The sequence below is a fragment of the Carassius gibelio genome, chromosome B12, assembly GCF_023724105.1.
Source record: "Carassius gibelio isolate Cgi1373 ecotype wild population from Czech Republic chromosome B12, carGib1.2-hapl.c, whole genome shotgun sequence".
NCBI classification, from domain to species: domain Eukaryota; kingdom Metazoa; phylum Chordata; class Actinopteri; order Cypriniformes; family Cyprinidae; genus Carassius; species Carassius gibelio.
In genome coordinates this window covers 19,712,951-19,736,437 of record NC_068407.1, presented here as the reverse complement: position 1 = coordinate 19,736,437, position 23,487 = coordinate 19,712,951, and the positions used below count along the sequence as shown (strand labels likewise).

The following is a 23,487-nucleotide window of genomic DNA, read 5'->3' as shown; positions in this document are numbered from 1 at the left end:
AGTTCCCTTATCAAACTCAACTCTCTTCTCGCCCTGTAGCTGGTGTCAGTGCTCCGGGAAGTGAAGTACCTCGAGGCCAGAGAGGCTGAAGTCATTCCAGATATGGCTGCAGACGTTTATTCCAACAGAGAGCTGCTGTGGCAGTATGTGGCCAATCTGGAGCTCGCAACCAGCTGGTACAACAAAGTGATGAGCACCGTGCTCGAGGTGGAGATGCCGCTGATCCAGAGCCAGCTGACAGATATTGACGCCAAGTTCAAAGAAGCTGAGCAGAACCTCTGCTGGACAAGCCAAGGTAGAGATGATCAGTGTTGAACCCTCAAATAACTGAGACTGATCCACTGCAGCTGTTAGTGTGATGCAAACGTCATTATGAACACTCAAAGCTACAGCGTCCTGCAGGCTCATTCAGGGCAGCACATGCAGGTGTGATATCTCACTAACTTCAGTGATATCTGAACATTTTCCATAAAATATTTCATCAAAAGCACCTTCAAAACCATTATCATAGTTTACTAAAACCGAAAGTAAAAATGAAAGCCATTAATGAAAAATCATGTTACATGAAAGAAAATATAGGGTAAGTAACATTTTATTTCAGAAAGTTGCCAACGCAACACTTTTAGTTTTAATTAGTAGTTGATGTACTAAAATTACTATAACTGAAATTTTAAATTAAAACCATAAAAGAATCTTGTAACCTGAAATAATAATAATAATAATAATAATAATTTTGATTATTATTATTATTATTATTTCAGCTAGTTGTAAAAGCAACATTTAAATAACTAAAACTATAATAAAAAATTAATCAACTTTATAGACATATATAAAACCTGCTAAAATGACAAAACAGCTAAATTACTAAAACTTGAACTAAATTTTAAATTAATTATTAATAAAATATTTGTATTTTATTAATTAAGTATTAATAAAAACTATAATTGTATTTCAGTTATACTAAAATAACTTGGCATTTCTCAGCACTCTTCACTGTAGAACATTTAAGGCTCAGATTAAAATCTTTCATCAGTGTGTTTTTATTTGATAATTGAGCTTAATTTTATATATATATATATATATATATATATATATATATATATATATTCTTTTTTTAAAGAAATAATTTACGTCATGTTGTTCCTAACCTGTATGATTTATTTCTTCTGTTGAGCTCTAAAAAAAAAAAAGATTTTATTTTCCGCAGTGTTTGTGCTGATAAAAGTAAACACACCACATAATCATTAAAATAGTCATAGTGTCTTTATTTTTTTTCCTCTGTCGTATAAAGATCATTTATGTTTGGAATAACATGATGTTTGATTTTATATACTCTAGATTTTTATATACACTAAATCTCTAACGTGTTTTCTCTGTTAGGGATTTGGGAATACATCCAGGATGTCCGTGAGATGGTGCATGACCTGGAGCAACGCCTACAGAGGACTAAAGACAATGTTGAGGAGATCCAGACTATCATGAAGAGCTGGACTACCCCAGTCTTTGAGAGGAAGGAGGGGAAGAAAGATACTCTTCTAAACCTGGAAGATAAGACTGAGCGTCTGGAGAGAACATACGGCCGGATCCGAGCATCAGGAACCAAGATCCATATGTTGCTTAAAGTATGCAGTGACTAAAGCCAGCGTTGATCCCATCAGACAGCAACTGACAGAATGACACATTTTAAAGGAGCCGTTCACCCAAACATTTCTACTTTTTGTTTTGTTTCAGGACAACCTGTCACTCTTGAAAGCAGACCCATCTTCTGTGCAGTGGAAGGTTTATGTGGATTACATTGATGAAATGGTCATTGATGGTTTCTTCAATGCTGTTGAGAGCTCCCTCAAGTTCTTCTTGGAAAACACAGGTTTGCTTACATTTTTTTGAAGCATTACTAAAAATGATTATAGGTGTTTTCCCTCATTGCAGATTGATTGTTCTGCACTAAACAATTACACAAATCCCCTGATACAGATCCGAAGGCTGGATTAGCCCCACTCTTTGAGGTCCAGCTATCTCTGCAGGTTCCTGAGCTTGTGTTTAATCCGTCGTTGGAGTTCAGTGCTTCAGACGGGTTCCATGATCTGGTGGAGAGCCTCATCAATAGCATCTTTAGGATCTCCGCTCTTGTGCCACGGTTATCTGAGCACAGTGGTTTCTCACACTATCAGGTACTGAGCCAAACGCAAAACTTCATCTGGACTTAGATACTATGAAATGGTGCTGTGCAAAAGCATAAAAAAAAACAAAAAAAAAACATTGTAGGTTTGCAGGTATTTAGGGGAAAAATGTTAAGTTCAATAATGCTACTGCCAGTTATTCCTCTCTGAAATTTGCGTTTTGTGTCAGAATGTCTGTTTTTGTTTCGGTCTGTGTTTCTCCATCCAACCAGTAGTATTTTGATAGCCCAGGATGCCAGCTGGCAGAAAACACAGCGTATCATACCGATGGAAGCGATAGCTGACGAACTGAGTCAGATATCTAAGATTATACCCAACCTAAAAAGCCTACAAATGCAAAAAATCTTTATGACCAGAGGCATATTAAAACACGGATAAATCAACTAATCAGCTTACACTATAAGACTAGTTGCCTACCATTGTCAACTGCGCTTGTTCTTGTTGCGTGTCATCAACTTGGCAATCTATGTGAGCATCGATTCTGAGGAAGAGGAGGCAGTAGAAACAACTATATCCAATACTATGAGTTTGCATTGCAGTACTCATTTCAACCACTAGCTGCAAAGACTGTAGAAATACAAAGACGGTTCCCCTTCCGGAACTCGAGCTGCGTCCGAAAATGCTATGGGAATGCCCTTCAGCGTGACCAGCTCTGAATAGCATGTGTAATCAGTCTCATGAATGGGTGTGACGTCATAGGCGGGCGACCAGGAAGCTATAAAAACATGTGAGGTGGAACGAGCGTCGTGAATGAGGAGGAGCGTGACCGTGCTTGTAATCTTGCAATTCCGGTCCTGCTGTTGCTGAGGCACAGCAGCGACTAAATTTGCGGGGATTATATGGATCTGGCGGACGGGTTGGAGATGGTTCTTCCTATCTCCACCCGTATTCCCTAGATCTAGAGCTCGTTTTCAAGGCTCGGAAGCCCGTGCTGCGGTTTCTTCCCCCTCTGACTGTGAACTCTGCTGCAGCTATTTATCTCCAAGGAGATTATTATAGTTCATATTGTGTGACGTGTATTACATTATTTTAAGTTTTGATGTGAATATTACCATACCAGACCGTGTTTACTCATTTGGTTGTTTGGATCCACTTAATTATGAGGAATTAAATGAGGCATTTATTTGAATATGAGAAGTAAGATATATCATTTTTTATATGAATCTTACCATGCAAGACCGTGTATGCTCGTCTGGTTGTTCACCTGCATTTAATTCTGAGGAATTAAATTCACTATTTATCTGACTATGAGAAGTTCCTTTGAGGAGGCTGAGGCGGTCATCAGGGGCTGCTGGGCAGAGCAGTCCCAACCTATCGTGTTCCAGCTCCTAATTCCGGGGTTGTCACTTCTCATACTCCAAAAAGTCTAGAGTCAGAGTGGCCCTCCCAGGCCGAAGGCTTTGAGTGGTTCTGAACTTGTATCCTGCCAAGTGTGCTTCATTGGGTCCTGCCCGAGCAGGCTCTGGTCAATCGAGTCTTCCTAGCAGACGATGTGGGTCTGAGGACCATCATTTTTAATAGGAGACTTTGCCGGGACTATTAGTAGCCCCGTTCTGGGCAGGCTGACTAAGTTTCTCGGATCTGAAAAAAAAAGTGAAATTGAAAGTGAAGTTAAGCCAATATGGGAATTCGTGCTCTGCATTTTAACCCATCCAAAGTGCACACACACAGCAGTGAACACACACAAACCGTGAACACACACCCAAAGCAGTGGGCAGCCATTTATGCTGAGGCGCACGGGGAGCAGTTGACTTTCATAAAACAAGAGTTCATATCTTTATTTTGATCTTCATCTCCAAGAAATTATTTTAAGATTTTTGGACATTCACACTGGTAAACAAGGATTTTTTTAAATTATTTATTTTAAATGTAAATCTATTGGAAGTAGTGTTCTCAAAGTTTTGCTAACTCAATATATTTACATTTTGAGGACATTTTGAGGATATATTGATGTATTTTGTTAAATTCAACATATTTACGGTCATCGCGTTAGTTCAGTCAGGCCACGTTAGTCACGCTTGCATGAGCTGATAGTCAGCTGTTCTTGATGTGTACCAATCCAGTCTTGACACCTATCACCTGCGGTCTATTTAAATTCCCATTCTTCAGTGTCTCTTCCATCGAAACGCTGCTTGCAATTAACTCCCTCCTCCAACCCCAACTCCACCAACTAACTTGTAATCCGATCTAACTTTGTTCTTGCTTTACAGTGTCTTCATTGGAAGCAGTCTCTATCACATTTTGTTTACAACTCATGTTATTGTGAATTGTAATTATTTATGCTTATAATGGTTCTGTTCTGGACCCCAGGGGGGTTTGTCTTGCTGCTCTCCCCGCTCTGTCCAAGCATGGATGCATGGACAGGCGTGTGGAGTGTTGCCCAGAACATAACCATACCGCCAACACTAACTGTATGCGATTATAATTGTCATAAATATACTTGACGGAAGTGGTCCTGATTGAACTAATGTTTTATTTACTTGGTCTGAAAAATCTTATATTTATCTTCATAAAACCTGCAGAAACCTGAAAATTCATGATTCACAATCAAAAGGCAGATCAAGTCTTTACATTTTTCTTTTTAAAAATGTGTACATTGACCCCAGAAAAACATATTAGGAAAGCAAATGCAGTGAATTTTGTTTCATGTTGCTTATGCAAGTGGTTTCTGATCAGATATGTCTACATAAAGTCGTCTTGTTCCTTCAGGCTGATATGGAGGACATGGTGGACTTTGCGGAGTGGAGGCATCTTCTGATGGAGCGCGTGAGGAAAGTCATGGGACAGTGCTGTGAGTATCGTAACAGCCTGGAACGCTACGCTTACCTCTACGTGGACGACCGGAAGGAATTCATGCGTCAGTTCCTGCTGTACAGTCACGTTCTCACGAGCGAAGAGATCGAGGCCCACGCCGAGCACGGCGTCCCAGAAACCCCTCCGACTCTGGAGTGCTTCCGCAAGCAGGTGGACTCATACGAGTGCTTATATGAGGAGGTGCAGCGGCTGGACCCCATCCATGTGTTTGAGAGCTGGATGAGGGTGGACGCTCGAGCTTTCAAAAGTGCCCTGCTCAACGTCATCAGAAAGTGGAGCTTCATGTTCAAACAACATCTTATTGATCATGTGACACACAGGTAAAAGCCCTGAGCTGCTAATTACATTACAATTATGCACCAGAGCCAGTTTAAGCAGGGCACTGTGATTTCTGCAGAGTGGAAAACACAGACATAATAATGCAATCCAGTCATAGAATTTTTTGTTTAATGCAGAATGTCAAATAATTGGGCAAATTTTGAATTAATAATAATCAAAAGTAGGTCAATACACTTAATCAAAAGGCCATATGGACTATAGTCTGTGAATATTAAACCACAAAAATACAATTTACATATGAATCTTGCTTGTTCTGCGTGTCTCTGTGTGAATGAATGGAGCAGACAAATTTTCAGGGTCAGTACCATTGATGCAAAATAAATTATGACAGAAATACAGAACTGTTATATACTGCAATTTACTTCTCAAAGTAATAATAATAATTGAACAATTGTTCTTCCATATTTTAAATGTAACAGTAAACGCCAGCACTTTTTCAGCACTTTGTTAGCAGAATAAATAAATAAAGGGTCTGTTCATTTTGATTTGCTTAAAATTCATTAAACTAGTAAAATGTTTTGCCTACATTTGATTAACAAATCAATTAAAATATAAAACAAAGAATTTCAGAAAACTGTTAATTGGGCCAAACAAACAAATTTGGAAAAATAAAATGGAATATGAAAATAATAATAATAATCATGGGGCCCTAAAAATTTTATTTTTGTAACACTTCTATTAAATTGTGTAAGTTTAATGATTTCAAATAATGAGACATGTTTTTTAAGTGTAAAAAACTTAACCATTAAAGAGGAATCCAGAAAGATTTAAACAATAAAATGGAATTTAGGACAAAGTAAATAAATAAATAGATACGGTACATACATACTGTACATACATGCATACAGAAATAAGTAAGTAAGTACGTAGGTAAGTAAGTAAAAACAAAAAACAAAAAAACAAATGGTCTGCCTGATATTTTTCACATGTTTTGTCTGATCTGTTCTGTCTGTGGCTGTAGTCTGTCTGACCTGGAGGAGTTCATCAGGCTGACGGAGTCTGGTCTGGGTAAGAAGGTGGAGGAGGGAGACTTTAACGGTCTGGTGGAGATCATGGGTTACCTGATGGCTGTTAAAGAGCGTCAGAGCACTACAGATGAGATGTTCGAGCCTCTGCAGCACACCATTGATCTGCTGAAGACTTATGACCAGGAACTCCCAGAGCTTGTGTACAAACAGCTAGAGGTACGTTTGTCTATAAAATAATACTGCACAAACTCAATCTGACGGATAAAGCCATTAAACTGAGGCCAAGATTTCACATGACAAACTCTATTAGCAATAACTATTCTGTGAACCTAGGTTTATTCTACAGTAATAGAAAAGTGTTCTTTTGACCAGTGAAGAATTTGCATGATTGTTTTTGGCCATATTCACAAAAATCTATATGTACTGTAGCTAGTGTAATAAATGCAATAAATTCATTTGGCAATTTAAGACACGATTAAGATTATCTTTATAACTTTAAAATAGTTTTTCTCTCTAAATGCACTAGACAGACATGTTCAGCTTTTAAAAAATGCATCTTGAGACCTTACTTGTCTTTCTGTTTGATGGACAGGTGCTGCCGGAGAAGTGGAATAACATAAAGAAGCAGGCGGTGTTGGTGAAGCAGCAGGTTGCTCCGCTGCAGGCTGGCGAGGTGGCTAATCTGCGCAGGAAAAGTGCTTCATTCGATGTGGAGCAGTACACCTTCAGAGAGCAGTTCCGCAAGAAAGACTTTTTCAGGTACATGATACAGTCTGGAGGATAACAGTAATCATGGCTCTGTGGGAGATTTGGGCAAAAATGTCAGAAAAACGAACCAAAATGCCCCCTAAATTCAATAGAAGGTAGCAAAAAATTCACCTGAACAATTAAACTAGATCTATTACAGCGGTCACGATATTCTTTATATAATATATTCTGCTTTTATATAATATATGTTACTGAAATAACCAATGTGAAGTTTGGATTTTCTAATCCGCAAAGAGAGCTAAACAAACTAAAAGATTTTGTAGCCAAAAATAAACAACTTCTCCTCATAATAATAATGATTTTTGTCATGATATTCCAGCTTCACACTAAACAGTCTATGTAAACCAACATAATCACAGCTTCTGTTCCAGATGGCTTCGTTGATGTTGAAACAGTTGATTGGTATCAGTACTGTCTGATTAAAGGGATAGTTCACCCAAAAATGAAAATGTGATGTTTATCTGCTTACCCCCAGGGCATCCAAGATGTAGGTGACTTTATTTCTTCAATAGAACACAAACTGAGATATTTAGCTCAAACCGTTGCAGTCTAACAGTCTTACAATGGAAGTGGATGGGAATCAGGGCTAAAACATACAATAAAAAATAAATAAATAAAAAAACATACACAAACAAAACCATATTAAACCCTGGGGCTCATGAAACATTGATTAAAGACAAAAAATTATTATTCTTGCTTTATGGCAGATCACAGACTTATAAGTGCATTATCACCACCTGTCTCTCCAAACTACAATCTCAATTAGGAGTGTGAATGGTCCACTTTAGAGATTGGTGGCGGTTATACACTTATAAGTCTGCAATAAAGCAAGAACAAGACGCCTCAAGCGCCTGCTGCTGAGAACGCGCACAACAGGAGGCGCTCAAGAGAGTTCTAACAGTTCGGACATTGCGTCAATCAGAGATAAATTATATAAATACTGTTTAGTTTCTTGCACAGACCAATCGTTTTGTGTCTTTACACATCAATGTATCATCACGAGCAGCAGGGCTTCATTTGGTTTTGTTTGTGTGTTTTTTATTTATTTGCACTACGAGCCATTCAGCGCACAGGAAATAATACACTGTGAACAAGTGACAGATCTCAGTCAGCTTCCATTTATAGTGCAGGGGGGCGGGCCCTTCAGATTCTAGAGAGCATTTGATTGGTCAGATGATTTGATGAGAAGATGAAGTGCGATGTGACGTCAAAAAAAATTGTTGAGCTGTTTTAAATGCAAATTTTGTCACTGTTTCGGAGCACACTGCCTCATAGATAACCTTAAGACTAACATATTGATACTAACACCCACAAAACTTTCATTTTGATTTCATGGAAAAGTTCATTTCTGACCACCATCACTAACATGCATTTGCCTCGGTTTGTTTTCAGGTTTGACTGTGTGAATCCACACGAGATGCTGGACGAAGCACACAGCCAAATCCAGGAGAAGGAGACCATGATGGCCGGGCTCATTGTGTCCGCCAATCTCTTTGAAGTCAACATGCCAGACTACAAACAGCTGAAGCAGTGCCGCAAAGAGCTGCCCATTCTCAAGGAGCTGTGGGATCTGGTCATGGTGGTCAAGTCCTGTTTGGAGGCCTGGGAGACGACGCCCTGGAGACAGATCAACGTGGATGACATGGAGATGGAGTGCAAGCGCTTCTCTAAGGAGCTCCGCGCGCTGGACAAAGAGGCTCGCTCGTGGGACGCCTTCAGCGGGCTGGACGGCACCGTGAAGAACACACTAGTCTCGCTGAGAGCCGTCGCCGAGCTCCAGAACCCAGCCATCCGTCCACGCCACTGGCAGCAGCTGATGAACGCCACCGGCGTGCGCTTCACCATGGACAAGGACACCACGCTGGCCGACCTGCTCCGCCTCAACCTGCACCACTTCGAGGACGACGTGAGAAGCATCGTGGATCGCGCCGTGAAGGAGATGGGCATGGAGAAGGTGCTCAATGAGCTGGACGCCACCTGGACCAGCATGGCGTTTGATTTTGAGCCTCATCCACGGACTAACATCCCTCTGTTGAAGTCCAGCGAGGAACTGATCGAAACGCTGGAGGACAACCAGGTGCAGCTGCAGAACCTGATGACGTCGAAGTACATCTCCTTCTTCCTGGAGGAGGTTTCCACGTGGCAGCGGAAGCTCTCGGTGACGGACTCCGTGATCTCCATCTGGTTCGAGGTTCAGAGGACGTGGAGTCACCTGGAGAGCATCTTCATCGGTTCTGACGACATTCGCTCTCAGTTACCAGAGGTCGGCTCTCCTGATGTGTTTCTGATATCATTCCTTCTTCTCTGAATATTCATCCGATACTCAGATTTGCAGGAATGTACAAATGGCATACTAAAGATAAAATGCTGAACAGACATGTGAGATTCAGATTCAGGGAGCATCTTGTCCTGCCCTCTGGCACTGTGTTCATAGATCTAGATGAGAAATGAAAATGTCCATCGTGTGCGTTTGGCCGAAAACATTTGGATAATTACCATTGGGCGCCTGTGGCCAGACGCACAGATGTTCCTCAGAATGTCAGAGGTTGTTTGGGGTTTTTCCTCTCTGGCAGATGAAGTTGTTTTGACTCATTCTGTCTTGAATGTCTCCACAGGACTCCAAACGCTTCGATGGTATTGATACTGATTTCAAAGAGCTGACGCACGACGCCAGTAAAACACCTAACGTTGTGGAGGCCACCAATAAACCCGGGCTCTACAATAAACTGGAGGACATTCAGGGCAGGTCTGCAGCTGCGTTCTGGATCGATGTGTTTATGTTGTTCCAGACCCACGTTTTAAACTATTACACTAACTATAACGTTTTCAGAAAAAAAAAAATAATAATAATAACAATGATAATAATAATACATTTCTTCCTCAGTACTTTTGGGTAACACTTAAGTATAGGATCCAACTCACACTAATAAGTAGTTGCTTATTAGCATGTCTATTATTAACATATTGGCTGTTTATTAGTGCTTATAAAGTGCATATAACACATGACATCCATAATCCTACCCAATACCCTAAACTTAACAACTACCTTATAAACTACTAATAAGCCGCAAATAAGGGGTTAATTGAGGCAAAAGTCATAGTTAATGGTTAGTTAATAGTGAGAATTGAACTCTAAAATAAAGTGTGACCTGCTTTTGTCTTGTTTTCCAGCACAAATGTCTAAACATTCTAAAATCAGTAAGATACATCTACTTAAGAAGCAAAAGGACTTTGTTTTCTGAAAAAAATGCATCAAAATCATCTGATGTCATTTTGCTTCTCTTAATATATCTTGGTTTAGGAATAATTCGATATTTGTTCTGGAAAACAAATCAAATACACTGAAGAAGACTGAAGAGTTCACACAACAATTATAGTGATGACAACACAGAACAATTCATTGGAATCACATTCAGAGTCATTTTTGTCCAGCTGATGAATAATAAAATCAATGATAGCCAGTCAGAATCCTTTCAACTTAAGCACTCGATCATTAAAGGAGGCAGATGACAAAACTGCAGAGCTTGGAAATTGGAATAAATATTATTGTGTGCTGTCTTACTGATATACAGTACTGTATTGCTATCGGCCACAAAAAAAGAACAATGAAGCATCATAAATCTAAAGAACTTAATATCCCCTTACACTATATTCCACATCTTCTGAAGCCATACAATAACTACATTTTATCATCACTGATAACCCTCTACTAGATCTCATGAATCTCATTCACAATCACAATCTATTATTTGATCATTTGTGTCATGTGACTGTCTGCAGATCCTGATTCAGGACGCGCTCATTTCAGAATGCACACATGAAATGCTTCAGTGTACCGTGATGCTTTGTGTTAAACTGATTATCTCTCAGATTCAGGGGGTGAGCATCATTCCCCTGTTCTTGCAGATTGTCTCTTTGTGAAAAAGCCCTGGCAGAGTATCTGGACACCAAGCGCTTGGCCTTCCCACGCTTCTACTTCATCTCCTCTGCTGATCTGCTGGACATCCTGTCCAGTGGCACTAACCCTCACCAGGTACATCACATGTTTATGTGCCTAAAATAATTTAGGAGGAAGCAGTGCTCATGGCCAAACTGCAGTGCAGTGCTGCCACTATTTGTCTCCTGCTCCCACTAGATGGCAGTGTTGATTGTGGTTTCTTAAGTTGTCTTGAAGGCACACTGCAAGTTTTCCATATGTCACATTAGGAAAAAAATTGAACCAAAATAGCAGCTGTGCAGTTGTGAAGCCGTACATTTTTTCCCTCAGGTTCAGAAGCATCTGTCGAAGTTGTTTGACAATATGGCGAAGCTGAAGTTTGAAATGGACGCAGGCGGAAAGCCCACCAAGACAGGGCTGGGGATGTTCAGTAAGGAGGACGAGTACGTTCAGTTCAACAAGCCCTGCGACTGCACAGGCCAGGTACAGCCAGCCTCGGGATTATTTACCCACAATGCACCACAAATGATCATGAGGGCAATTAGAGGAGTTTGTTTACGGAGACAGAGACACGCTGTGTTTTTATTCTGCAGCATACCTTTACAAAAGGCATTTTAATTAGGAAATATTCATTTATTTATTGGACGACACATGAAATAGTGATAGTGGTACATGCTGCATGCGGGCACATTGTTACAGACAAGAATAATAACTTGTGGAGATGATGCATGCTTCTACATTTCTAAGGGACTGAAATATGAAATAATCCCACAGATTTTAACTGAAGATGTACAGTATGGCCACAAGTGATGTCCGGGGAGGATAGTTCTCAATATTAGCTTTTAATGACCCTACAAGATCAAAATATCTTGAAGAAGAAAACACTCATTTGGTTTAGGTATTTATTTAACTGAGAAAATTATTAGACAAAAAAACAAACAAACAAATGACAGGAATCATGGGTTTTATTTTACTATTCAAAACAATGGATAGAAAAAACTAAAAGCTTACTGGAAATTAAGCATACATCTAATACAAGAACATATTAATATTTAGTTGTTTTTGATTACAGCAGTCGTTCTCCAGGGCAGAACTCAATATGTTTTTCACATGTGATGTAATTTGTCATGTTTCAATGCACAATATGCTTACAAAATCCTTAATAGGGTCAAGGACCAAAATTTATTTTCATGCATCAAAACAATAAAAGTTTCATTCAGCTTAAATTTTTTTTTTTTTTTTTTTTTAATGAATTAGAAATGTCTAATGTCAAGAAATGACCAGTCTAATTCTGAACAATAAATGAAGACTAGTAAATTTGTACAATTATAATAAATTAAAAAAAAAAAAGCTAGTTTACATACCAGAAAATATTGTCAGTCATATTTAGAGCGAGATATTCTATTTAAGGATCACAGTGGAGTCCTAAAATACTAATATATATATATATATATAAATATATTTTTTTTAATCCTTGCTATGATAATTAAATATAACCAGATTTAGCATGGTCACTTAATATTTCATATATTTTAATAAATACAGGTCAGATTCATTTTTTACATAAATATATATATTATGCTGAATGACAATGAACATTATTTCACCCATATTTTTCACAAAAGTTGTATGGAACATTAGTAGAGAGTTCAGTTGAATTAGATATGTTTTCTATTTATATAAAATTGGTTTTCTAAATTAAATCATGTGCATACACCAAAATGTGACATCTTGTCTTTGACCCAGTGATCAAATGTGTGAATAGAGGGTAAAGATGTCTATTTTTCATGAGCGGACATCACTGTTGGCCACTGCTGTCACGTCTGCGGTCCAGAATATCATAGAGACTCAGAGACAGAGAAACACCACTCATGTGGTCATGTTTGTGGATTAAAACTCAGTCTAATCCAGCTCCAGAAGTTCTGTATTCCTGTGGAGTTTTGCTCCGTCTGCTCATGGATGATTAGTTTATTTCTAGTGGAACCAATGTACAGTATCAGGCTGTTCCGCATGTTCAGGTGGAAGCGTGGCTGAACCGTGTTCTGGACAGCATGAGGGCCACCGTGCGTCACGAGATGACCGAGGCCGTGGCAGCCTATGAGGAGAAGCCCAGGGAGCAGTGGCTGTTCGACTATCCCGCTCAGGTACTGAACCGGTTTCCTCTGAATGAGAGAATATTTAGGAGGAACTGGAGATATTTCTGGCAGTACTACTATCTGTAAGTCTCCATGAGCTTACAGAATCAAACCTCACGAAGGCCTGCTTTTTGGGAGTTTGTGTTTGATGCGAGAGCGATGGGGCCACAGTGGATATCTGTTTAAATCATGATTATTCATTTTATTCAGTGAGGCTGAAACATTTCTGACCAACTCTGGGATTCAAACTCTCATTTAATTCTGTGAATAAAAGTTTAATGAAACAATGTCAAATGAAGACATTCTGCAGTATTTCTAGGTCACTAATCAAATGTGTGACATTGACAGTTTCTTTGTAGCTTCACAAACTGAACAACTAAGCCCAACGCGTCTGTAGTGAACATGTTTTCATTTTAATTTAGTTTTAATTCATTATGATATTGATTTGGAAGCTTAGTCAAAAATATCTGGGTTAAACGACTGGCCTGATGTCATAGTAAAGAAAAAGAGATAGAAAATTTATTTTAATTATATTTAAACCTTTTCATAAATGCACACACATATTCAAGGTTGAATTAATAGTTTAATATGTGTTATTGTTTTTTACTAGCCCTAAAACCACATGAAACCAATATAAATAAAATATATATATATACATTTGTGAGAATTATAATTCATTTATTTATTAATTTATTTGTTTTGCAAGTAAAAATGAATAAAAAAAGTTTTATTATTAAGGTTGTTATTATTAGTGTTCCTGTAGCTCAAGTGGTAGAGCAAGTGCAAGGTTAGGGGTTCGAATCCCAGGGAACACATGTTAGGAGAAAATTGTTATCCTGAATTCAATGTAAGTCGCTTTAGATAAAAGCATCCGCTAAATGCATACATTTAATATTTCTCAAAATAAATAAGCAAACATAATAAAATTAATTTAATTAAATAAATAAATATAGTTTTTTTTTTTCTTTAAATAAATTAAGATGCATATTATTACTTTTTACTTGATGTTTTCACCACATCACGTTTTTTACCATATGTTAAATAAATGCGAAGAGTAGATTTCTGAAAACATGCCACATGTGATTTCTTTATCTCGGACACAAACATACAATATCAGGCATACTGAACCAAAGACATGTCAAAGACATCCTGACATTCATGTCACCTTTGACTATTGCTATGCTGATCATGTATTTAGGCCTTGTGCAGAACAGAAATGCAGCATCTTCTTGTTTGGATAGGTGGCGCTCACCTGTACTCAGATCTGGTGGTCGACTGATGTAGGAATGGCGTTCTCCAGACTGGAGGAGGGATATGAGAATGCAATGAAGGAGTACTATAAAAAGCAAGTGAGTCAGTTAAACACCCTCATCACCATGCTGATCGGCCAGCTCACTCCCGGAGACCGGCAGAAAGTCATGACCATCTGTACCATTGACGTCCATGCCAGAGATGTGGTGGACAAGATCATTCAGCAGAAGGTACTGTCTCATCTGTCCTATTGTCATATCCATCCTTGACACTGACTTTCCTTCAGATATCTGCAGATGAGTGCATAAGACGAGATTTAATACTGCCTCCAAAATCAAAGTCTCCGTGTGCTCTCATGTGATTTGGTCTCATATATTGGCCGCACTCAAAGATGATATGATGGGATATTATCTACTGCAAAGGGTTTGCAAAACTTTTTAATATTAGACAGGCTAAAGCATAGAAGTGTAGTAAGATTTAAGTTGTACATATGAAAATATAAATATAATTCGTCAATACTGTCATTGTACTAAAGCCAGAGCAATTCATATATTATATGGACAATATTTAGCTTGCATTAAGCAGAATTGTTTTTCTCTCCATTATTAGAGTAATGTTAGATGTATAAACATTTCCAATTCAATTAATATAAACTCAACGTGTAATTTTACTATGCTTTTCATAATCAGAATGTTTTTGAATAAATTACATAGGTATTTATTTAGAATATTTCACATTGCAAGAGAGATAAATGGTTAGAAATAAATAAGAAATATATTTGTTCACAAAAAGTATACATTTTTTTTCTTACTGTTAAAAACTTTAAATGTGAGCAGAATAAAACAATTTCAATGAATCTTGGTAACAGTTTAAAGCATTTATGTATCATGCATCATAAAGGTATTCAATAATGTTCATTACAATACATTGTGTTTTTCATATTTTTCATGAAATGTAGTTGTGTTCACTAAATAAATAAGTGTTATAATATATTAATGTAATTACTATTATTATTATTCATGAAAAACAATAAAAATGCATTATAATGTGCATTACAAGCCAATAATTAATGCAATAAAATACTTTCATTTGGCATTATATATAAATTCTTTAAATAAAGTGTTACCTACTTTTTTTATTTTCTGATATAGTCCAGGGCCTCTTAATGCTACTAGAATCAGAATTTATTGAAAACACTTTGCATAAGTCATGCGAATCATCTTAAAATCAGTGATGGCCTTCAGAAGACCACAGTTGAAATGGTCTGAGCTTTGAGCAGTGCATCACAGTGCATAAGGTGAATGCTGCAGCAGATGCATGAGTTCACTGTGGTGACCAGCACTAGCGTTAGTCATGTGAAAAAGCCTGCAGGCGTCTCATAAGAGGATATTCTATACTGCCTCTATTTGCCTCCATAATCTAAGCCTCAATGTGCTCTCATGTGATTGCTCATATTTTGGTCTCACTTGAAGACCTGCAGTTTAGTAGAATATAAGGCCTAATAAAAGCGCCGTAGAGTGGCTCAGAAGCGCACTAATGTTTTTATCCAGCTCAGGTGAGATATTTTCCTCATGCTAATCCTTCATAATCATCTCCCTCAGGTGGAGAACTCTCAGGCCTTTCTCTGGCTCTCCCAACTGCGGCACCGCTGGAGCGAGAGAGAGAAGCACTGCTTTGCTAACATCTGCGACGCCCAGTTCCTCTATTCATACGAGTATCTGGGCAACACTCCACGATTAGTCATCACGCCACTCACAGACAGGTGAGATGCCAGAAAAACACAGCTTTAGCTTTGGAGTGACTCATTTGAGGAGCCATTAGAGAGCGAACGTGTCCCATCAGATGCCCTTATGCTAAAGGAAGATGGCAGGTTGCTTAGGCGGGTCCGTCTCGACCCTTTGAAACCATCACAAAGCAGAGACTCTGCTGTTTGATAGTCAAATCAATGACAGTGTGCTTTCCTGAGCATATGGTCAGTCTCTGAGCTATGCTGACCGAGTCACACGCCTGCCTTTCATTCACACCGAACCGAGACGATGCAAAAATACAACACCGGGGCACAGATGGCTCCATTAAGATAGGACGGCCACTGAACGTCATTCATGTGCACAGATGCTTACTTTAGAGTTGTTTTACTTAACCTGTAAATAAGTTTTTCCAAATTATTTCACTTGTATTTTGCTTAGTTCAGAATGTGAACCTACTTTACGCAAGCTAAACAAACACTATACCATTAGACTTACGTGATGGGGAATTTTTTATTTTATTTTTTTCATTAAACAGATCAAAAGTGACGGTAAAGACATTTATTATAGGGATGCACAATATTATCGGATTGATCTTGGAATCAGCCGATAATGGATTTAAATGTAAATATTTGCCCGATATGAAAATAAATGCCGATATGTCTTAGTATAAGATGAATATGTTAACATTTAAGACAATGTGTCTGATTAAAAAAAGCAGTGATTGATGGCATAAAAAATGTTTTCTATGTTTTGATTTAAAGGTCAGAGGCTATAGATTAAAAAATCACAAACTTGACACTTGTAAATTAAATAATTTTATATATACTTATTTATTCATTAATGTGCGCTACGTTTGTTTATGTTTTAACAAATCATAAGCTCTAAAAGATTTTCATCATTTTTACAACTATTTTGCTTTAGACCATCTACATATGTTAAATCTTAAAATAAAATGTTAGAGTAATCTTTCTGGGGGAAAAAATGCACTGATTGATATATAGTTAATTTACTGTGTACTGTCAAAAAACTTCATTTTTGTTTATTTAATTCTAACCAATAAGTTCTTGTTATTTATCTTATTAAAAATATTTATCTTATCATTTCTACACAGGAGAGACTTCCTGTTGTTTCAAAACAAAAGGAAAAATATTGGTATCGGTATCAGCCAAAATGAGTTGAAAAATATTGGCATATTGGATATCGGCAGAAATCCAATGTCATTCATCCCTAATTTATAATGTAAAAAAATATTTCTGTTTCAAATAAATGCTGTTCTTTCAATCTTTCTATTCATCAGAGCATCCTGAAACATAAAATGTATCACAGTTTCGACAAAAAATATTGATGTTTTCAACATTGATAATAATCAGAAATGTTTCTTGAGCAGCAATTCAGCATATTAGAATGATTTCTGAAGGACTGGAGTAATGATGTTAAAAATTCTCAGCAATAAATTACCATTGACTCTGTATTGACATAGAAAGCAGCTATTTTAAATTGTAATAATATTTAAAAAATTTTACTGTATTTTTCATCGAAGAAATGCAGCCCTTGTGAGCATTTCCGTTCAAAAACATAAAGAATCATACAGAGCCTGTACTTAAAAAAAAAAAAAAAAAAAACCTTCTTAAGAGTAATTGTTTATTATTGGAGTGCACTGGATCTGCTGTATGGTTTTGATTCAGTATAAAGATCTGGCTCATAAGAGTCATTTTTAAGGAGTCAGCCTGTTCTGATCGTATTGTATATTTCGATTCACTAAAGAGGAACAGCATTAGATTATTCTTCCTGAACCAGCAGAGGATGTGATTCAGGAGCATTGCCTGTTTGTGTTAATCACGTAAAACCGTGCCATCCTCATCTATTAATGCAAATGATCTTCACTGAAGGACTCTTCAGGGTCAAAGGCTTGCCAAATAGCCTTGCTTAAACACATAAACACCTCTGTTCTGCACGCAGGCCATCAGTAAATATACCAAACTCAGTGTTGAAGGTAAGGTAAAACCTGATGCATTTAGCCGAGCTCTGTCTCTCAGAATCGAGCGGTTTGCTCAGGCTGATCACATCAGCAGCACACTGCAATAGCAGGACGTTAGCCGCAGGCAAATACTTGAGTTTGAGGAAGTCTGTATTTATGTGATTGAACTTTTGTGTTTGTTTACCTGAAATGTGTTCTTCTCGGCTCAAATGCAGGTGTTACATCACTCTGACGCAGTCATTGCATCTTATTATGAGCGGAGCGCCTGCCGGTCCGGCCGGCACTGGAAAGACCGAGACCACCAAGGACCTGGGCCGAGCCCTCGGCATCATGGTCTACGTCTTCAACTGCTCTGAGCAGATGGACTACAAGGTGAGGAGAACAGAGAGTATCACGTCTGTACACGCTCCTGGGGTCTCATTTATAAAACTTTCCATAGATTTCATCCTAAAAGTGCACGTAGGCACAAAAGCTAGATTTTGCGTACGCACAAAAGTTTTCAGATTTCAGAACTTGCACAAAAATCCCTTTGTAACTCCCAGTCAGCTGCGGTTGTACAGTAAGCTATTATCATTGGTCCTATTCAAACCGAACAATGGACCGTTCAACCTCTGAATCCAGCAATGTTAGCCATAATATCAAAGTAAGTGCGCATCATTGATCATTGCTCTAGCTTAAATATTTCTCATAACATGTGATCTGTAGTTTAGTTTAAAGATGAATTATTGTGCAGCTATAGCACCCCTCGCTTTCATTAAAACATAGCATGCCCGCGGGGAAAAATTGCCTATGCATGTTTCTATGCCCATTTTGTGCATACACAACATTTATAAATGAGACCCCTGTGCTTTTCTTTATTGGGTTGTTCTGTTTCTTATATGTATTTGCCAGATCTTACTAATATGGCTTATATAAACCACCTGTGTTCGAATGCAGGCAATGCAATGTGCTTGATTTTATTTTCCATTCCCAGCATGACAAATAAACAGGAATGCAACAGGAATGTTCTTGAGTATTCTGTAGCACTAGAAAAAACCAGGGGCATTGCTAACTGATCCCAGTGAAATACAGCTGTGAAGTATTAATAATAAATCATTGTCTGACGGTGGAGATAACTGTATGTTGTCCTGGGTAAAGTCATTTCTACAGAATCAGTGAAAGAAACTTCATCAAACAGGAGACAAATTCAAAAGCAGCTCAACTGAGGCAATTTGAAATGTTGTTTCAGTTTAGTTCAATAAGTGTTCGATACGTGTCAACATTGTAGAATCCATCAGTTATGACATAAAGTCAGTTCAGTTGCAAAGCTCTAATGACAGCTTTATTTACATCTGAAGCCATGTCTGTATTCAGGCCTCATCTGCGCTCTATAAAATATAGACGCAGTGTTCTTCTGCTGTGACTGCAGAGAGGAGAAGACGGCCTCAGGATCACAGACGCACAAAATCAATCCCTGGTCATCTCTCATCACATCTCAGCCAGCGCTACAAACATACACACACACACACACACACACACACACACACACACACACACACACACACGTGCGCGCACACACACGCACACACACACACACACACACACACACACACGCACACACACACACACACACAGTGTTCAGAATATGAATGCGAGTTTGCAAATGCTGCTCATCCATCCAGAAAACGTCTGCTTAGCATTTGTTGTTCTTGTTTATAAGCTGGAATTTCGGTGGAGCAGGAACCGTGAGCTCGTTTTTGGAAAACAAAAGATGCCTGCATAATATTACATGCTTCTGTTTGTTGCGATTGATGCTTTCCAGCGATGCACCCGTAACTCTGTGCTGTCTCTCGCTCGATCTGTCTCTCTCAGTCGTGTGGCAACATCTACAAAGGCCTGGCGCAGACCGGAGCCTGGGGCTGCTTCGACGAGTTCAACAGGATCTCGGTGGAGGTGCTTTCAGTGGTGGCAGTGCAGGTGAGTGACTTACACCCTGATGAAGAACAACAGCATAAACCTAATTTATTACACGATGCACAAATTAAACAATTGAATGAATTGCAAAATAATTACACGTCGGTATGGGCTAAGAAGTTATCCCTAAATGATCTTGTAAAGTAATTTTTGTGTTGACATTAGCATTAGCAAGTTTTTTTTTTTTTTTTTTTTTTTTTGTAAGTAGCATAAGGAAGAAATATTTAGATTCAACATAAATAATGACAGTAAATTTAGGTATATCTGATCCCCTTAAAGAAGGCTTGATCCCCCCTTATGGACGTCAAAACTAGATGTTCTGTAGTAACCTAGAAAGTAACCTATGCATAAAATTGAGATTTACTTGTAAATATGAAGATGCATTTCTGTAGCTGACATTACTTGAGTGGTTGAAGTAAATACACAATATCACACAACTTATTGATCTAGGTTATTGAACTGTTGTATAAATCAACTTCACATTTGCAGTTGTGCAGATATTGGGGAGAAACTGCACTCTTGCTGGAGGGATATTACTGAACTACCGTATTTTTCGGACTATAAGTCGCACCTGAGTATAAGTCGCATCAGTCCAAAAATACGTCATGATGAGGAAAAATACATAAATAAGTCGCACTGGACTATAAGTCGCATTTAGAACCAAGAACCAAGAGAAAACATTACCGTTTCCAGCCGCCAGAGGGCGCTCTATGTGTTCAGTGTAGACTACAGGAGAACTGAGCAGCATAGAGCGCCCTCTGGTGTCTGGAGACGGTAATGTCTTCTGTTAGTTCATTTCTCTTGGTTCATGTCAAATTAATTTTAATAAATAAGTCGCACCTGACTATAAGTCGCAGGACCAGCCAAACTATGAAAAAAAGTGCAACTTATAGTCCGGAAAATACGGTAAATATAAGGGTCTTTTTTTCCGCCCATATATTTAATTTTAGATTGCATTCTAATAGGCTTCATCTTGAAGTCAGTCTTCCTGCATCAGGTTCATCAGCCACTGCATCAATGTAAGATGATGGACAGGTCTGAAGGAGATGGCTGAATTAAGTACCTTAATCTTTTGAATGCATTATTATTTCCATAATTATTCGCACCATATTAAACCGTAAAAATGGACAGCCCTATTTGAAATGCAACCAGGGAATGTTTTGGCCTAAAAATAAAGATATAATGCATCAGAAAAGCACTACTATGATTCACTCAACAGTTATATCAGCTGCTTATATGTCACATCATCTCATAATGCCCTGGCATCTGCTGTTTGCCATTGAGATTTTATGCCTTGCAATTCAGAGTTTACGCAAGGATGCTGCAGCGCTGCAGACACGCACTGTAGTCGAATGAATCATCTTCATAACGCTGGCAGATGTAATTTGCTCACAATGGCTATTATGTTGAAGATGATGGGCATGATTATAAAGAGTCATCTTGAGATGCATTTTGTTGTGATACCCTGCGACAGGTTTTAATGGCCAATTCCTGAAAAGGTGCACTTTTTCCTTTGAAAGCGAGAAAGACGTGAAACGTTTTTATCAAACGAAAGGTATGGTACAAAATGAATTCCCTTTTTCTTTTGTAGTGTTTTCAGAGAGCAGCTGTCACAAAGAACAATTTACAGTGAATCAGAACATCAGGGTAATGATAGCGAGGCGTTTGTCAGGCCGTCTGACGGGAAGCGACTGCCGTTTTTAAGTAGGAGGATATTTCGCTGGAATTTAGTCCATTAAAATTTTATTCTCACAAAGACAGATAGAATCAATTTTCCATTTGGTTAAGCTAAAACAAACAGAAGGGCCTCCACACTTATCAATATTGAGACAAATGAACCTGCTTCAGCGTGCACCTCACCACCGCTCACCATGGGAGGGAAACAGATTTACAGAGGAGTGTCCCCAAATATCAGCCACTTTGTTTTCATCTTTTCATTAATTATGAACAACGAGGCTGTTGTCAAGCCAGGCAATTCATGGAGCAGGAAACACAAATGATCATTCTGTCCTCATTTACTCATTCTCATGATGCTCCAAACATGTATTGATGCACATGATGCTTAGAAAAATGTCGGAGCTGCTCTGGTCCACACAATGGAATGGAATGGGGACCAGGACCAAAAACATCCTAAAAAAAAAAGGTTCATACAACTTTAAGTCACAGTAGCACTTTATACAATACAGCTTATTTCACACTTATGAACAGGAAAATAACAGATTTAAAATGCATCCAATATAAGACAAATTCAAAATCTGCAGTAAAGCCGCTCCACAGAAGGCAATAGTGTCATTATTCAGATCGATTCTACTTTAGTTCTCATCCCATAGTGCTGATAGTGATAGTAAAATTGATAATAGAATTGAATATTTTTATTCAATTAAGGTTTAAAAGTAACTTTTGAAGTCATATGATAATTTTACATATCAGTAAAATCAGTACACACCAGTACCAGTAAATTGTAAAAAAAGTTACCAGAACAATTTTACCAGTAAATGCAAAAATGCACTGTTCACACAGGCAATGTCGTTTAGTCTTTTTACTGGTTAAGCACCATTCGTACATCAGTTTTTGTTAATGTTTTCATTTTTTTTGTCATTCGTGTACATTTATGCAGCTGCTTTGGCCCAGAGATATCATATTAGATGACTTTAGACGTGTTTGATTTCCGTAAATGCAACATCTGCATCAGAATGTTATGATTGGCCAAGAGTAGACGTCTTGCGTCAGTGAGTTCTGAACTTGTACGGGTTCATACCAGTAATCTCGTTCTGCGTTCACACAGAGCACATCACCGGTAATTTCCTGGTAACGTTACAATGTCTCGTACCAGTAAATTTGCAAAACAGTTTTACTGGTATTTTTGAAAAGGTCCTGTTCACACATGATCTCTTAACATTAATATACCATTATTTCAGTTAAGACTTTATGTGTGAAAGACCCTATAGTTCACACCATTCATTGTTTGGAAAAGAGCAGCTTGGAAATTCTGATAAACATCTGCTTTTGAGTTCCACAGAACAAAGTCAGTCAGATAAATAAAGATATTAAAGATAACTAAATGTTTAGTTTTGAATACCCAAACCCATTCATATGTTCCGGTAATTTCTACTCTTGTGTCCCGGTCACCCTCGTAGGTTCTTGTGCTGTTTCAGCTCTTAATGCACGCCTGTGCGTGGCGTAGCTGCTCTGCCATAGAACAGCATGTAAAATTCATGAAGGCAGTGTATATAGTGTGGGGTTTGGAGTTCACTTAAGGCCATAGCAGGGTAAAACCTCATATCTTATTCCATCAGCTCTCTTCAATATCTGACTCATTCTTAATGTTATATGTCAGTGTTTATCTGCTAGCAGCCTGAACTCTATCAGACTGTCTTCAGTGCTGCGAGCGGCTGAATCATTGCTGTTTCAGACAC

General features: G+C 38.2%; 1 protein-coding gene across 2 annotated transcripts in view; it reads left to right on the top strand.

Moving 5' to 3' along the window:
• The window catches only part of dnah9 (dynein, axonemal, heavy chain 9), a 100,717-nt gene that overhangs the window by 11,911 nt on the left and 65,319 nt on the right, over positions 1-23,487 (top strand). For both annotated transcript variants that reach the window (XM_052571461.1, XM_052571462.1), the window contains exons 13-28: positions 40-295; positions 1,381-1,622; positions 1,732-1,867; positions 1,975-2,171; positions 4,890-5,314; positions 6,295-6,517; positions 6,894-7,060; positions 8,462-9,332; positions 9,685-9,815; positions 10,976-11,102; positions 11,337-11,489; positions 13,025-13,150; positions 14,383-14,622; positions 15,994-16,154; positions 18,334-18,490; positions 19,970-20,074. In XM_052571461.1, the coding sequence (XP_052427421.1) occupies positions 40-295; positions 1,381-1,622; positions 1,732-1,867; positions 1,975-2,171; positions 4,890-5,314; positions 6,295-6,517; positions 6,894-7,060; positions 8,462-9,332; positions 9,685-9,815; positions 10,976-11,102; positions 11,337-11,489; positions 13,025-13,150; positions 14,383-14,622; positions 15,994-16,154; positions 18,334-18,490; positions 19,970-20,074 (3,717 nt within the window). The remainder of the gene's footprint in view (positions 1-39; positions 296-1,380; positions 1,623-1,731; positions 1,868-1,974; positions 2,172-4,889; positions 5,315-6,294; positions 6,518-6,893; positions 7,061-8,461; positions 9,333-9,684; positions 9,816-10,975; positions 11,103-11,336; positions 11,490-13,024; positions 13,151-14,382; positions 14,623-15,993; positions 16,155-18,333; positions 18,491-19,969; positions 20,075-23,487) is intronic.